Source organism: Macrotis lagotis, chromosome 8, assembly GCF_037893015.1.
Source record: "Macrotis lagotis isolate mMagLag1 chromosome 8, bilby.v1.9.chrom.fasta, whole genome shotgun sequence".
Lineage (NCBI taxonomy): Eukaryota > Metazoa > Chordata > Mammalia > Peramelemorphia > Peramelidae > Macrotis > Macrotis lagotis.
This window is the reverse complement of record NC_133665.1, coordinates 134569216-134586064: the sequence shown is the minus strand read 5'-3', so window position 1 is coordinate 134586064 and position 16849 is coordinate 134569216. Positions and strand designations below refer to the sequence as shown.

Sequence of the window (16849 nt, the reverse complement as noted above, 5' to 3'; positions counted from 1 at the left end):
TCCCTGAGGTCAGCAGCTGTTTATCCACTATGACTCACTTGACTCTTACCATACTTGCTAAATTGAGGTGGCTAGGTGATATAATGGGGAGAATGCTGAGTCTGGAGTCAGGAAAGATCTGAGTTCCAGTAGGACTTCAGATAACTTACCAGTTATGTGACCCTGGACAAGTCACTGAAATTCTGTCTGCCATAGAATATCTTCCAGGGTTTGATGTGAGAATAAAATGAGATAAAAAAATTTGTAAAAATACTAAATACAATGCCTGATACATAATAGAAATGTATTTACTTCCTTCTTCCTAAAAAAAAAAAAAGCTTGGTGTTTGCATTTAACTTGTTATTAAGTGGTTTGATGGGAATTTATCTATTAATAGTAAAATTAATAAATCTTGTATAGTACTTTTTTTAAAAAGAGATAGCTATCAGAAAATAAAATTTCTTTAGTCTTTGAAAAACTTATTTAGCCTTATACATTCCAGGATCACAGTAGAAGTAATTGTCAAAGTATATAAAATATCTAAAATATCAAAGTATATATAAAATATAAAGATATTTTGATTACTCCATGAACCTGCAATAAAGTAACATTTTATTGAACCAAATGCTCTTTTACCTTGAAAGTTGTTGCTGATTCTGGGCTGGCGACCACCAAAGGTGAAATCAACACCATGCCAGAGAAATAATTTGGTCTCTCAGATGCTGTTATGATGGCAATAGCTCCTCCCTGCAATGAGAAGTTAAAAAGAGATGAGCTGCTCATCAGTTTTAGGCAACGATATTTGTTTTCTTTTTTAGATTTTTTTTCAAGGCAATGGGGTTAAGTGGCTTGCCCAAGGCCACACAGCTAAGTAATTATTAAGTGTCTGAGGTCGGATTTGAACCCAGGTACTCCTGACTCCAGGGCCAGTGCTCCATTCACTGTGCCACCTAGTCACCCCATAGGCAACGATATTTCACAGGGAGACCTTCATGAACCTTTAACCTAAATTCTGGTGTTTGCCAAGAATACTGAAGGAAGGGCATTACCTTGGACTGGAAGCTGTGGAATGTTGAATAAACTAGGAGTACAATTATTTTATTACAAATGTTTTTTCCTCTGGGTTTTCCACGAGCAAACACTTCAAGAGGGATATAAATAAAGTTCTTGCTTGTGGGCTGCAAGTTAAACAATAACACATTTACACTTCATTTCTAGCCCAAAGCTGGCACGGACCCAGTCAGGGTGGTATGAGATTTTTAGTAATTAGATCAGAAAAGGGTGGTGCTTACATCGCCTCTCTTGGTAAAGATCACAGAAGCTTAGTTCCCAAGGAAAACACTTGGTAATTTTCCTGCTACCGAAGGACCAATGCCCAGTTTGTCTGATGAAATGGAAAGAGGATTCCAAGGGGCAAGCACTTGGGAATTGGCACAGGATTTTAATGGGTAAAATGTACATTTCTAACATGTCAAAGGTTTTCCACTGGTCCAAAGGTCTCCTTGGATCAAATCTGAAGAGTTCCTACAAATGGTTCCTTTATTTCTAGTTTCCATTTGTCCTGGGCAACTCCACAATGGCCAGATTTAAAACAATCACCACATTTAATCCTCCTTTTATAATCAAGATGCTTTTCCTTTCTGATCTGTAGTGATCAGAAAGTGTTATCTGGTTACTACTTGAGAGCCCTGGTGGAACCAAAACCAATTTTTTTAAATGATCTGATTATACCCAAACAACCAAATCCTATCACCTCAATGAATATTTGCTGGCAACCTTGTCTGTAGTTTCTGCACTCAAGCTAAATAAACCAGACATTAAAATCCTCTCCTCCTTCCATAACCAGGACTCTGGTTTCCTGGGCTGTGAATCTGGCACTGGTTGACAAGCTTTAAACTCTCTGGGAACACAAACTACTCAGGATACAAAGAGAGCTGAACAAATCAGGAGGAGAGAATTTTGGGCAAGGAGGCAAAGCCCCTCCACCCCCTTTTCTACTCCCTTCTCTCATCCATTTTTCATTTCCCCATACAAGGCTACTGGAGTCTAGATGCTATGAGAAGAGTCATAGAGGCCATCTTTTTTTTTTTTTTATAAATGAGGAAATTGGAATTTAGGGAGGTTAATTGCCTTTCTCCTAGTTACAAAGGATTTGGACGCAGGTTCTCTGGTTGCAAGTTCAACACTTTTAATCCCTGATCTTCCCTTAATCTCTATGATCTACTGAAGAAAAGGGTAACTATTATAAATTGTGAAATAACAGTTATAAAGCACTTTGGGAACCCTAAAGGGCTCTATTCTAATCTATCCATCCATCTATCCATCCTTTATTATTCTCATCATCATCTCCAGGTCTGCTTACCATGGAATGCCCCAGAAGGAAGATGGGAAGACCAGGGTGATCTTTTTGCATGAGATCCACATGCTGTAACACATCCCTGACGAAAACATGGAAATCGGATACAATCATCCTCTCCCCTTCACTCTGTCCATGGCCAACTAAAAGAAAAAGGAATAAAATAGAACACAACTGAATCCCATGAAACTGTGGGAAACATAGCAGCCTTTATGTTTACTGTGGTTGGAATTTAGTTCTCAGATGGTTTCCTCATTGAATAATATCAGTTGAATAATAACCAAAGAGAAAAAGAAAAGAGGTTTCTTGGAAATAATTTTATTTTCTGCATGCTGGTATACTGTAAAGAGAAAAATGGATAATGGTGAACAAAGCATGCTTATCTTAATACATTAAGAATTTATGATTCTGTGATGTGGCTTCCACTAGCATACGTGAAAAACCCTCTAGGCCCTAGGAAGTGGTTATAAGGATCTTAGATTTAGGGAAGAAAGCAAGCAAGCAAGCTAACATTTATTAATTGCCTAACTATGTGTCAGATACTTTACAAATATAATCTCATTTAATCTGCACAACAACCTTAAGAGGTAGATACTTTTATAATGCTCATTTTACATTTGAGGAAATGGAGGCAGATAGACTTTAAGTGACATGCCCAGGACCATACAGCTAGCAAGTCTCTGAGGCTGGATTTGGACTCAGGTCCTCCTGACTCTAGAGCTGATGTCCCTGCAATGCTCTTTTAGCAGTCTTATGCTGCCTTTTAAAGACATGGATCTTGGAGAGTTGTGACTAAAGATTTCATCACTCTGTGGATGACTTGATAATGTTTCTCTCTGAGCTTTAGCCAGTCTGGTCTTCAGGAGACAAGCATTAAGTTTATTATCAGTCTTACATTCAATGCCTTTCCAGAATGGCATAACCTCCAGCAGCCTAAGATTAGCTTTATACCAAAGTGAAACATCAGAGTGTGATTTTGGTTATTATTGTGGTTATTATTAACATAGCATAACAAAGTTTTGACCTTGTTGTTAGGAAGACCTGGGTTCAAACTCCACCTCTAACACCTACTGCCCCAGTAGATCCTCAGGGTCCTGGGTAACTTCCTAAGACTAGAAATTGTAGAGAAATTATCAGTTTGAATTGGTAGAAGGAGAACCTGCCTAAGAGCTCTCTATTCCAATGAGATCCCAAGTACAGCACAATATATTATTATTATTTTATTATTATTATTATTATTAAATATCAAAGTACCAATTTTTTTAACTGTGTTGTGGCATGTCAATGACCCCAGATTACCTGAAAAGTTCTACCAAAGAAACACAAACTCAGACAGGTTCTATCAAGCTGCAAAGGCTTTGAGAAATGACTAAGTAATAGATGGAGGATATATGATTTGAAGATAAGAATAAGAATTGGGAATCAACTCATGAAGGCTCAGTGCCAGAGGGGTTGTCCCATAAGGGTTCAATTATCCAAACACGGCCAGTCATGAAACATGTGGTGGGGTGATGCCTTTTTTGAAATAGGAAACTGATGATGATGATGATGATGGTGATAATAATGCTTAGAATTACCTTGGGTTTTTCCCTTTCCTTATTTTCAACCTTCTGTTAGGACATTAACCTCTTTCCAGGAGAGGCGTCAATTCTGCTTGCTCATTGGGCAGCTTTAGATAATGCTAAAAAATATGCATTTTTTTTAAAAAAGGCAAGTTAAGTTCAAGAGAAGTCTTCTCAAAGAAGTGGGCATAAAACTAGGTCACCTTGGGTCCTACTCAGAGGTTTCTTTTTTTTTTAACGTCACATATTTATGCTGTTTCTTTTCCTCTTTGTCATCTCCTTCTTTTCCCTCTACTCTCCCCCCCCTTTGAAGTACATTAGTTGCTATAGAAACAATGAGGCAGAGCCTGCCTCCCGGTGCCACTGGAGAAAGTCAGTTGATAGGATGGTTCAAAAACTAAAATATGCGAATGGAGAGAGGTTTTGGTGAACAGGAGCAACATCTGGAAAAAAAAATCATCCCTTTCTTCAAAATCATTCAGAGATCATAGATGGTTATTAACTAAGCTATTTGACACCCCTGGAGGGAGGAATCACTTTTATCATTCTTTTTTGCAGAAAAATAAATAAGCCACATGAAGGGTTAAAAGATATTTCTAGCCCAGGGGTTCTCAATGTGGCATCTATATTAATATTCGCCCTCCCTCTCTCCCTCTCTCCCTCTCTCCCTCTCTCCCTCCCTCCCTCTCTCTCTCTCTCTCTCTCTCTCTCTCTCTCCCCCGCCCCCTTCCAATATTTCAATATATTCCAATTCCACTGTAATACTATGTATTTTATTTTACGCCTTCAAAAACAATGCTCACCAGATTGCTAGATAGGTCCATGATACAAACTAGGCTAAGCATCTGTGCTTTGTTTTAGGAGGTGGGAGAGGAAACATCCTCATTCCCTTGTAGTTGCTACAATAACCAAGTCACTTTTTTTAAATCATGTATACTAAATCTATAAATGTTAAGAACTAGTAGAGGTCTCACAGATAATTTAGTCCAACTTCATCATTTTACAGATGAGCAAACTGAGGCCCTGAGAGAAGTGATTTGCCCAAAGTCACAAGTTTAATAGATCACAATAGAGACAGAATCCAGGATCATAGGACTAAAAACCAGACAGAATCTTAGATATTATATAATCAAATAAACTAATTTTAGAAGTAAAGAGACTAAAAGGTAGAATTATTAATTTGCCTGAGAGCACATGGTCAGTAAGTGACTAAGCATGATTTGAATCCAGGTTTTTAACCCCAGACCCAGTGCTGTTTCCATTAAAGCTATTATTAGTTCTACATAGGAAACCTTCTGTATCTTGTTTTTTATTTTTTGCAAGGCAAATGGGGTTAAGTGGCTTGCCCAAGGCCACACAGCTAGGTCATTATTAAGTGTCTGAGACCGGATTTGAACCCAGTTACTCCTGACTCCAAGGCTTTATCCACTGTATCTTGTTTTAAATGATTACAGTTTAGCTCTTTCACAGGTCTTAGACCAATTTTGTTGGTCCCACTCTCTTGGCCAGCCTCTAAGTTTGAGTACCTACCAACAAATAACTTTTTTGGTTTTTTGGGTTTTTGCAAGGGAATGGGATTAAGTAACTTGCTCAAGGCCACACAGCTAGGTAATTATTAAGTGTCTGAGGTCAGATTTGAACTCAGGTACTCCTGACTCCAGGGCTGGTGCTCTATCCACTGCACCACCTAGCTGCCCACAAGTAACTTTTTTTGAAAAATCTTATTTATTTTTATTCTGAACTTAACAAATACCAATTTAAATAAGCATTTCTATATATGTTGTAGAGCATAAGAAGATTACATATGAAACTGAATAGTATAGAGAGTTTGCTTTTCTTTTTAAGAACACGATTAACTCAATATGGTAATTTGCAAAGCTGTCATTGTGATTCCTTCCTTCTTTTTGTCTGCCTTTTTTTGGGAATTGGTAGTAAGGAGATTAATATTCTATGCCTCTCTCTAACCTTCCAACCTTTATTAAAAATAAAAACAAAACCCTTGCAATAAAATTTCATAGTCAAGTAAAGCAAAAGTACTTAAAAGCAGACAATGAAATAATATCAAAGCTATGCACCACGTAGCATCTCTTACATTAACTGATCCAGAATAAAAGAAAACAATTTATACAATAGCATTATAAAGACAATTTTTGAAGACTCAAGAATGCTAAACAGTAAGACGACCAACTCTGATTCAAAATGGAACATGTTATCTACTTCCTGATAGAGCAGTAATAGATTAGAGGCGCCGAATGAAAAATACATTTTTGACTATGGGAATCTGTTTTCCAAAAGAATGGTGTAAGTAAAAATCTAGCTCCCGTGTTTCACTTCTCACTTTGCTACTTTTCACCTGAAACTACCTCATGCCTCAAGTGGAATTCTTGATGAATTCAACTAGACATTTCACACTGAGACTAATTTACACTCATCATATGGTTTTATAATTTTGGCAGTCTGATGATATGACAATTGGTGGTACCATTTTGGAGATTTAATACATATTTAATGAAAATAGAACCACATAAGCTTTGAGGGAAGTATCAAATACAGAGTAGGTCCTCAATAAATATTTCTTGATTGATGGATTCAATAAATGAATGAAAGCACAGGAATAAACAATGATCTGCTTCAGAATGAAACACCACCTTCCTCCTTCCTTAAATCATCAATTGAGTTTCATTTGACACCAAGTTGTAACTCACAGCATTAAGATTTGATAATCAGAATGAAAAGAATGTAGGGGTCAGAGTGGCTCCCATGTCTTTGTGTGTTCTTATTGATGAATCCCTTGAGTAAGAAAAGTCCTAACAGGATGATTCTCCAAGAAAAGATGGATGGGGATGAAGAGAAAGGGAAAACTCTAAAGACAGAGGAAAATCAAGGATGATATTATCATTATAGCTCATTTCCCTGAACATTCTCTGGTGCTGGATGTTTCAATTAACCAGTATAAGAAGCAAAGAAGCCTCAGAAAAGAAACTTCTGCAGTACGGTGTGGTTGAAAAGACTAGTGAACTTGGAGTCCTCTGTTTCATGTTCATATCTTGTTTCTGTTATTAATTACCAGTGATACTGGTCAAGTAATTCATCGTCTCTGGGGTTTAATTTCTTTATCTTTAAATTAAGGAAGAGGGAGACTAGATGAACTCTGAGACCCCATCCAGCTCAATGGTCATAACATTATAGATCTAGACCTGGAAGGAACCTCAGAGGCATCAGGTCTAACCCCTTCACTTTACAGATCAGAAAACTGAGATCCTAGACAAATCTTGTCATTTCTACCTTCACAATATCTCTTTTTCACTCCACTCACACAGTCACTACCCGCATTCATGTCCCCATGTACTCTCATATAGCCTCTCCTATCTCCATGCCTTTGAACAAACTTTCTCTTATTACCTTCACCTTTTGGCTTTGCTGACTTCTGAAGACTCATCTTAAAATCTTACTTTCTGTAAGAGGATTTTCCAGGAGTCACCCTCCCAATTTCCACAAACTCTTCTAGGTCTTTTTTTTTCTTCTGGCATTACCTCTCACTTTTACTATATATATATGTATAGTTACATATATATATATATCAAGTTCTCTCTCTAATTAGAATGTGAGTTTCTCCAGATCAAGGGACATGTTTTTGAATTTCCTTTAATCTCCAGCAAATGGCATAGTGTCTGGTACATAGGAAACATGAAATAAATTTTCTGTTGACTAATACAGTAGGAGCTTAATAAAAGCTTGCTCATTGATTGATACTTGGTGCTCTCTTGCAATCTTCCATCTTCTCTTGATCATTTTTCTCCTTTGTTTGATCAACAAAATGACTAGTTTCAAAACCTTTCTCCTTGCTAAGGAGTTAAAAAGTAAAATAGGAACTGAGTAGTTGATCTTTCAGTCACCTGCTAGTGATACCTTCCCTAAGTCCTTTGCCTTTATCATTCTTTTAGCTACAAACACAGCTTAAAAAAAACAACTTCTTTTTATTGTTTTTAGAGTTATTAAAAAACTTCAATTCATTATGGATTTTAACCTTTCTGACATTCTTTTAGGCTAGTGTTGGCATTATACTTATACTTGGATATACATACTCCCTTTCTCATAGTTGCATATTTGTTTAAAATTAAACCTCTGACATTTCTGTGTAGCTACTTTCATTTCTTTAGATTCTAGAGTGACAATTCTCTGAATAAGAATGGTTTAGTGCTATCCCCTCATTACAGAAAAGAGAGATAAGTGAGATCAGAGACAGAGTGCCTCGGTCATGTTCACAAGGTGGCAAAGAGCCAAGATGTTAACACAGATTGTATTTTTTAAAATTCCAAAACCAGTGATCTTTTTTCCTATGCCATGCAGCTTCAGTGGCTTCTACTCTCTTTGGGAAAAAAATTGTGAGCTAGGCAAGTACCAGATGTTGTGCTTTGAACAAATGATACTTCCAGAGTGTTGAAACTTCCCATCACTACTTTATGTTCCCCCGTGCCTATTTTGTCAACTGTGTTATGGAAGAATCATCCATCCCTTCCATCTGGCCAGGTGGTCTATATTTATACTTCTCTGGCAGTATTCCATCTGCTCCTCTCTCCCTCTAATTCTAACTCAAATTCTTTTTATCATCAGTCAGACTCTCAGATTTCCAAATAGTTCTCTGCCATCTCTTATTCCATTAGATCTCTTTCTGTGGGACCAGGAATACCCCTCCAAGCACAAATTCTTTCTTTTCAAGTGTCAAGTACCTAGAAAATCAGATTTATTTTACCTACTTGGGTGGCCATTTCAATTCTCACCCCTTTAAATTTTACTCATATTTTTGATCTTTGGAAAGATAAAAAGTGCATTAATATTTTGTAAGGTTTTGCTCTTTGAACTTTGTTCAAACATCCAATACCAGAATAAATCAATGGCAGAATTATCAGCTCTTTAGAAGGTGGTTTATTCATTTCATTGAATGGCCCCTTCTTTTCTTCTTTATTTCAAAGAGAGATTTTTCCTTCAGGGTGAAAGGCCACTAGAGAAAGAAAAGCTACAGCAGATGAGGTCAGAACTTACTGGAACTTGGGTCTCAAATTTCACTGGTGAGAGCTGGCTTTAAGAAGGCTACATTCAGATTATTGGATCCTATATGCTCACTAGGACTCACTTGAGGCCCAAGAAACCTCTAGATTCTAGAAATAAAACAGGAGAGAGGAATCTCGTCCAATTCTGAAGGGGGTTTTAAATGCAAGTGAGAGTCCTGGACTGCCAAAACACCAGAATTTTGAGGTTAGACAGTGAGGGAACAGAATCTGGACAAATAAGGAAGCAACCTCTCAAGTTGAAAGTGAAATTATTCACAAGTCTTCACGAGGTCATGAGGCCATGATCCCTGTAGCATCATAGGATGCAATTTGATCTCTGAGCCATTTTAGACAAAAATTCATAAAAAGAAATGAGAGATTCCAAACTGACATTTAAAGTAGGGGTTAAAGGGGGAAATTCTCCATCCTTACCAACTGCTCAATTAACTCGATTGACCAAATAATAAGTGCTCTGAAACAAAGCCCACTTAAGGGACACTTATTAATTATGTTAGAAGAGGCTTTCAGCAAAATGGGAATCACACATGATGCAGTGGTGGCAGATTTAATAAACTGAAGAGAAAAGGAAGGGAGCTCATTTTCTATTCCCTGTAGGGTCTTTGGAAGAATCAGAGGCATAGAATTTCACTGTTTTTAGCAGGTACTCCTAGTATCATAGAAGGTAAGGGTTTGAAGGGACTAAATCTCATTTCCCAGTCTGGAACCGAGTACTAGAAACAAGAAATTAATGACTTCAGATCATTTAGTAAGAAAGTAACTGAGAAGGGACTTGAACTCAAGGTCTCCCAATGCCAAGACTACATCACAAGTAGATTGGGGTTGGGGAGGGGGGAAACAGGCAATAATGATATTAAAGAAGAAAGAAATCAAATGGCAATCAGACACAGGCAAGTGCTTTGTGTCTTCTGAATTTTGGATTTCTCTCAGTATCCACCAAAGCAGTCTCACACTAATTTCAACAATTAAGAATCTATAATTTAAACAATGTGTGTACTCCCTGCACTAATGAAGGCAATACTCTCTCTACATCTGAGCAAATGGTCTTCAAGAGGTATTATGGCCCCAAATATATTATCCCCTTTGGAACCATTTAGGAAGCAGCCTCTCTAAATTTAGCTAGGCTGAACCACAGATAACAGCCACACTGTCTATTTCCAGAGAGACCCAAAACTTTTCTAACTGGGTAGAACTGACCACAGCTGATACTCCACTAGCTTTGCCTTTGAGCAGTCACAGTCATATCTATCGCACAACAATGGGACCCTGGAGGAAGATATGGGAGGGGAGAAAAAGACTATGTATACAGTAGGTGTTTAATAAATGTCTGGGTTTTTTTTTTATAATTAAGGTGTTTACAGAAGTCCTCAGCAACATCTCCGAAAGCATTTTCTTTACCATTTCCTACTTTCAGAAGGAACAGCTAGGTGGCACAGATAGAATCCCCTGCCTGGAGTCAAGACTTCAAAACTTCAGAAACTTACTTGCTGTGTGATCTGGGAAAGACACTTGACCTTGTTTGCCTCAGTTTCCTCATCTATAAAATGAGGAAGACAATCTAGTGTCTTTGCCAAACCCCAAATCAGGTCACTGATAGTTGGACATGATTGAAATGACTCAACAACTTTCATGAAAACTTTCCTTGAACTCTACATAATCTCTTTCTTTTTCAGGTTCTTCTTTCAGTATTCCTTTCTTAGAATTTTCAAAGGAAAAGCAATCTATAGTAGTCAAATTACCAATCATCCTATCCTTTATTTTATTAGTTTATTTCCCCTTTAGTCTCCTTAAATAAGTAAGCACTGGGTAGAAAAGGTTTTTGAGTTGAAGTGTGAACAAACCAGGATAGAGTTAACAAGGCTAAATTGAAGATGATTAACAAAGAGTAGACATCCAGGGGGATCAGGAAAGTCTTCTCACAGAAGATGGATTTTTTTCTGGGACTTGAAAGGAGCCCTAGAAGTCAAGGAAGGAAAGGGAGAAGTAGGCTTTTTTTTTTTAAGGTTTTTGCAAGGCAAATGGGGTTAAGTGGCTTGCCCAAGGCCACACAGCTAGGTAATTATTAAGTGTCTGAGGCCGGATCTGAACTCAAGTACTCCTGACTCCAGGGCTGGTGCTCTATCCACTGCGTCACCTAGTTGCCCCAAAAGGGAGAAGTAAGAAAGAAGAGTATCCCAGGCCTTGGGGGTCAGGCAGACAAAATACCCAGAGCCTGGAGATGGGTGTCTCAAGTGAGGAAACAAGAAGTCCAATGTCACAAGATCAGAAAGTGCATGGGGTGGGTGAATAAGACTGTAAATACACTAGAGAGAACAGGAGGGGCCAGGTTGGGAAAGGTTTTGAATGCCAACAGAAAATTTTATATTTGATCCTGGGTTTGAGAGGAAGGCACTGGAGTTTATTGAATAGGGAGACTTATTGGTCAGGTCTGTGTTTTAGAAAGATTTATTTTCAATTGAGTGGAGGATGAACTGGAGTGTGGAGAGATTTCAGGCAGGGAGACCAATGAGCAGGTTGCAGTTATCTTGAGGTAATGGGGGCTGCACCAGGGTGGTGGTAGTCCTGGACAAGAGGACATTATACGAGAGATGTCAAGAAAGTAAAGTCAAGACTGATACCTGAGTTTCAAGCTTGGGTGACTGGAAGCATAGTGGTGCCTTCTACAATAATTGGGAAATTGGGAAGCAAGGAAGTTTTGAGGAGAAAGATAATGAATCCTGTGTGGGATATGTTGAATATAAGATATCTACAGAACATCCTGGATGACAAGATGGATCAAGTTCTGTGTCTGGAGTCAGAAAGACCTGAGTTCAAGTCTGACCTCAGATACTTTTGTAGTTGATCATCCTGGGCAAGTTACCTTTTCGCTTCAGTTTCCTCATCTGTAAAGCGATTGGAGAAATAAAAGGCAAAGTACTCTAGTATCTTTACCAAGAAAACACTAAATGGGCTCATGAGGAGTTGAACCTTCCTGGAAAAACAATTGAAAATAACAGAGGATATCCAGTTTGAAATATCAAATAGGCAACTGGAGTTGTGTCTGGAGTTCATGAGAGAAGTTAGGGTTAGATAATTAGATCTGAGAGAACCATGAGCTTAGAGATGATCATTGAATCACAGGTGCTAGTCAATGTTAATGATTTTTGCATGTAACTGGAGAAAAATGTGTGTTAAATCAATTTTTTAAAAAAAAAGTATAGGAGCTAATGATGAAATGCTAAAGAAGAGGAAGAGAAATAGGAACCAGGAAAGAACCCATCTCAGACTCAAATTGCAGAGAAAGAAAATCTACTAACACTGTTGGATATCATTGCTGTCCTGTGTACATATAATGCCATCTCCTCTCTTGGAGCTTTTGAATCGTCTGTCTTTCTAGATGCACCCCTTCCACATCTTTGCCTCTCAGAATCTCTTCAAATTTCCCCTTAAGGGTCACATCCTGCTTCAGACATTTCTTGATTCCCACCCCAGATATCAGTGGCTTCCCCCAAGTCACTTTGTATTTATTGTATTTTGTATATATTCATTTTGCCTCTCTTTATATGTATACATGTTATTACATATTGTATTGTATTTCCCTCTTTAGAAAGTAGCTTCCTGAAGGCAGAGATTTCATTTTGTCTTTGTATCTTCATTGCCTGGAATGGAATAAATTTATTGATTGATTGATAGTAGTATAATTATCCTCTGAAGGAACTAGAAGCAGTCTCTGAGGAGGCTTAGTTCAACTTCCTGAGAGAAGCAATGTTGTTTCATGGGGAAAAAAAGGTAGCTCCAACAGTCCAAACATTCTTATTCCCTACTTTTGTGATTCTGGGCAAACCACTCTTGTTTTCGGACCCTCAGTTTCCTCATCTGTAAAATGGGTACACTGATACCCTACCAACCTTATAGGGCCCTTTTAAAGGAAAATGCTTTTCAAATCATCAAATCTCACTTGGGATGTAAGCTCTTCTTTTCATTAAGTGCCATCTGACTGCTTCTGGGGGAGAGTTGAGGGCCACCTGCTTGTAGAATTCAACCAGCTCTCAGTTGTTGCTTTTGTTCGAAAGGCTTGTTTCTGAGCCCACTAATGAACACATTGGTTTGCTTTGCCAGGACCTTTCACCTTCACTGGCATAGATCTAATTCTGAAGTGAGTGCCTGTGTTTCTGCCTCGCATTCCTGAGTAGACCACTTCTTTCTGGGGTTTTTGCATTTCCAGTGACAAGGATGGAGTAGTTTGGTTGGAGTTAGTCTTTCATTACGATCGCTTCATTTTGAAATGTGTTTGAATGAAGCTACCTTTTATCCTCAGATTTTTGGCAAGGAAAATCAGCATCTATGGGCAAAGGGATAAGGGGCTAAGAAAACAGGAGAACAACACTGACTGGGACTCAGGCCCAGAGGGGAAGTGTTCATTCCTCTGGGGGTTGGGGGAGATTCATCTGTTCACATGAAACTGGTGAATGCTGTGTGGATAAGAATCACATAGGAATCTGTCTCTTTCAGGTTCTCTTAGATTCCTTTCTATATTTCCTAATTTTTCTGTAACATGGATAACCCATGATTACCCAAAATGGAATAAAAGAAAATATCTAAACCAGATTTTTCTATAACATTATCTCTCCCTTCTCAACTTCCCCATCATTGTTTCTAATAGTTAGAAATAAAAGGGGCTAGCAGAGATGGGGAAATTCAGGGAGTGTTGATTGGATAGAGTGGCTGAAGCTTTAAATGTATGATGAGGAGTAGCATGAAATAAAGCTAGAGGGATGGCCTTATATCTTAGGAGGCTTTGTTCCTCCTCTCTCAGGAGGATGCTTTTGAAGGCTTTAGTAGTCTCTTGGAGCTGTTTAGGGAGGGAGATAGGAAATAGTACAGCAGAGTAGAAAACGCCCTGTGCTAAGAGTGTGGAGACGGATGTGCAGATGATGCAAAGTTAGGAGGGAATGGTTAACACACTGGATGGCAACATCAGGATGCAAGATTTTGATAAGCTAGAGCCCTGGACCAAATGGAACAAGATAAAACTGAACAGTAGTGATAAACATAAAAGTCTATACTTGGATTTCAACTTGGATAATCAACTTCACAGGTTCAGGATGAGGGAGGGAATGGCTTGATTTGTTTCTAGGGAAGAAACTGGGATTTTTAGTGAACGGAAGACTCAATATAGCTCAAGGGAGTGATATGATCTCCAAGAAAGCTCATGAAAACTCAGTCTGTATCAAGAGGAAGGAAGGAAGCACCTTGTGGCATTGGTTTTTTGTTTGTTTGTTTGTTTTCCCAAAGCATTGGGGTTAGGTGACTTGCCTAGGGTCATAGCCAGGCAATCATTAAATGTTTGAGGTTGGATTTGAACTCAGATCCTCCTGACTCCAGAGCTGGTGCTCTATCCACTGTACCACCTAACCACATGCCCCACCTCACACACGTGGCATTTTTGTCAGTTCTAGGGGTCACCTTTTATGAAAGACAGTGACATTCTAGAGTTCACTTAAGGCAATCAGGATGAGGGGACTGAAGACCATGCCATATAAAATGTCCATGAAAAGGACAAAGTATGCTTAGCCTGGAGAAAAGAAGATTTGGGGTGAGAGTGGGGAGAATATAATAGCTCTGAGTATTTTAATAGTTGTCTTTTGAAAAGGCTAAACTTGTTTTATAATTAGTTGAACCAGTAGATAAGAGTCCTGACCCTGGAATCAGAAGATCTGAGTTCAAATTCAGCCTCAGACACTAATTAGTTATGTGACTAAAAATCATTTAATCTATCTCTGCCTCAGTTTCTTCAACTATAAAAAGAAGAACTTAATAGCTCCAATCTCTGAGGGTTTTTAGGAGGATCAAATACAGTAATATTTGTAAAATAATTGGAAAAGTACTGGTGTATATAGCAGGCACTTAATAAATGTGTGTGTTCTTTTTGCTTAGACCCAGAGCCCCAAAGTAGCAACAACAGATGACTGTTGTAGAGAAGGAGAATTCAGCTTGTTAAGTTTCTTTTTTTTTTCTTTTTTTGGTTTTTATAAGGCAATGGGGTTAAGTGACTTGCCCAAAGCCATATGGCTAGGTGTCTGAGGTCACATTTGAACTCAGGTCCTCCTGACTCTAGGGCTGGAGCTCTATCTACTGCACTACCTAGCAGCCCCCTTGCTTGTTAAATTTCTAATAGAAAAAAATGTACAGATGCGGGAAACTGTGGGGAATGTTTGGGGCTCAAAGTAATTGAAGAATTGAATGTGTGTGGGATAGGGAGTAGTGAGAAATAAAATTGGGAAGATGGAATGACATTCCATTGTGGAGGGCTTTTGAGGACCATACAAAGTAGTTTGAATTTTACTTAGGAAGCAAGAGAGAATGATGTGAGTTTGTTGTGGACATCAATAGAAGGAAAATTCTAGGAGAAGGGAGTTATTTGAATAGGAGCTTGGATACAGAAGAGATTCACTTCCTTGGAAGGGAGTCAGCCAAAAGGCTCAGCTGAGACCAAGGGTAAAAACATAACGGAGCCAGAAAGAGACAATGAAGCAACATGGGCTCAGGTGATTGGGCAGAAAACTTGAGGATCCAGGGATCTCTTAAAATAATACAATTGCCTTCTCTGAAGTACAAGATAAACAGACAAAAGACAGGGATGCTTGCAAAATGAGTTTTGAGTAAGGAAAAAATATTTCCCAACTGAAATACGAAAAGTAGAATTTGTTTAGGATATGTGGTGACATGTAACTACTTATTTACTTCTCTTATTTATTTGGAATGAATGTACTAGTTAGAAAGAATAGGTCAAATGGTAAAGTTCACTTGGAACTGTTTCTGCAAGAGGGTGAACTGAACTGATTGAAAGCTGCCTGTCCCGAGCCTACCTTTTCTGAACATTCTTTTATATTTTAGTTTAGTTTAGTTTAGTTTTAGTTTTTGCAAGGCAATGGGGTTAAGTGCCTTGCCCAAGGCCACACAGCTAAGTGTCTGAGGTTGGATTTGAACTCAAGTACTCCTGACTCCAGGGCCGGTGCTCTACTGAACATTCTTTTAGATGAAAATTTCAAAATTTTCTTCATTAGGTGGTGACAGCATAGAAACTGAGCACAAGAATTTCTTCTAGAAAAAAAATGAAACAAACACTCCTTGTTGGTCCCACATTTCTTCTTCATGTTTATTTTGTTTATAGACTGAAAGGACCTCCCCCTACCAAAATGTAAGCTTCTGACAATAGGCACTGATAATAAAATTACAACAACATTTAACAGGAGTTTGGTAAAAATTGACTTTCCTTGATTAGTCAATGGACTATGAAGCAATGGATTTGAAATTAGAATTTGGGGCAGCTAGTGGATAGGGCATTGGCCTTGGAGATAGGAAGACCTGAGTTCAAATTTGACCATAGACACTTAATAATTACCGAGCTGTGTGACCTTGGGTAAGTCACTTAACCCTATTGCCAGAAAGAAAGAAAGAAAGAAAGAAAGAAAGAAAGAAAGAAAGAAAGAAAGAAAGAAAATAGATGATTTGAGTTGGAATCTGAAACTTGTCATTATTTTTGTGTGTCTTTGGGCAATTCACTTAACTCTTTACTGGCTTCAATGTTTCTCATCTCTAACATAAATGGATTCCTCTAGATGACATCAAAAGTCCCCCCAGGTCTCTTAAATCTAAGTTCCTAAAAACATACATTTTACCTTTCTAGGTTCCCTTCTCTGAAAAGAGAAGGAGGTGACTGGATGATTTCTGATGTCTTCCAGTTCTCAACCCTTAGGATTCTTCATTTCCAAAAGCTTTCCAGTTTCATCATTTCACTTATTTTCTCTGAGTTAAACTGAAATGTTTCAAAAGCCTTTTGACCCCAGCCTAGCTGAGAGATTTTTCTTCCTGCTTTTGGCAATAGCTTATTTGCCAACAAC

The 16849-nt window shown here is 38.3% G+C and overlaps 1 protein-coding gene across 4 annotated transcripts in view; it reads right to left on the bottom strand.

The window, feature by feature from the left end:
• Positions 1-16849, bottom strand: part of MGLL (monoglyceride lipase) — a 167730-nt gene that overhangs the window by 37324 nt on the left and 113557 nt on the right. For all 4 annotated transcript variants that reach the window (XM_074198425.1, XM_074198426.1, XM_074198424.1 and 1 more), the window contains exons 4-5: positions 2342-2478; positions 616-726 (exon numbers count right to left, since the gene is read on the bottom strand). In XM_074198425.1, coding sequence (XP_074054526.1) covers positions 616-726; positions 2342-2478 — 248 coding nt within the window. The remainder of the gene's footprint in view (positions 1-615; positions 727-2341; positions 2479-16849) is intronic.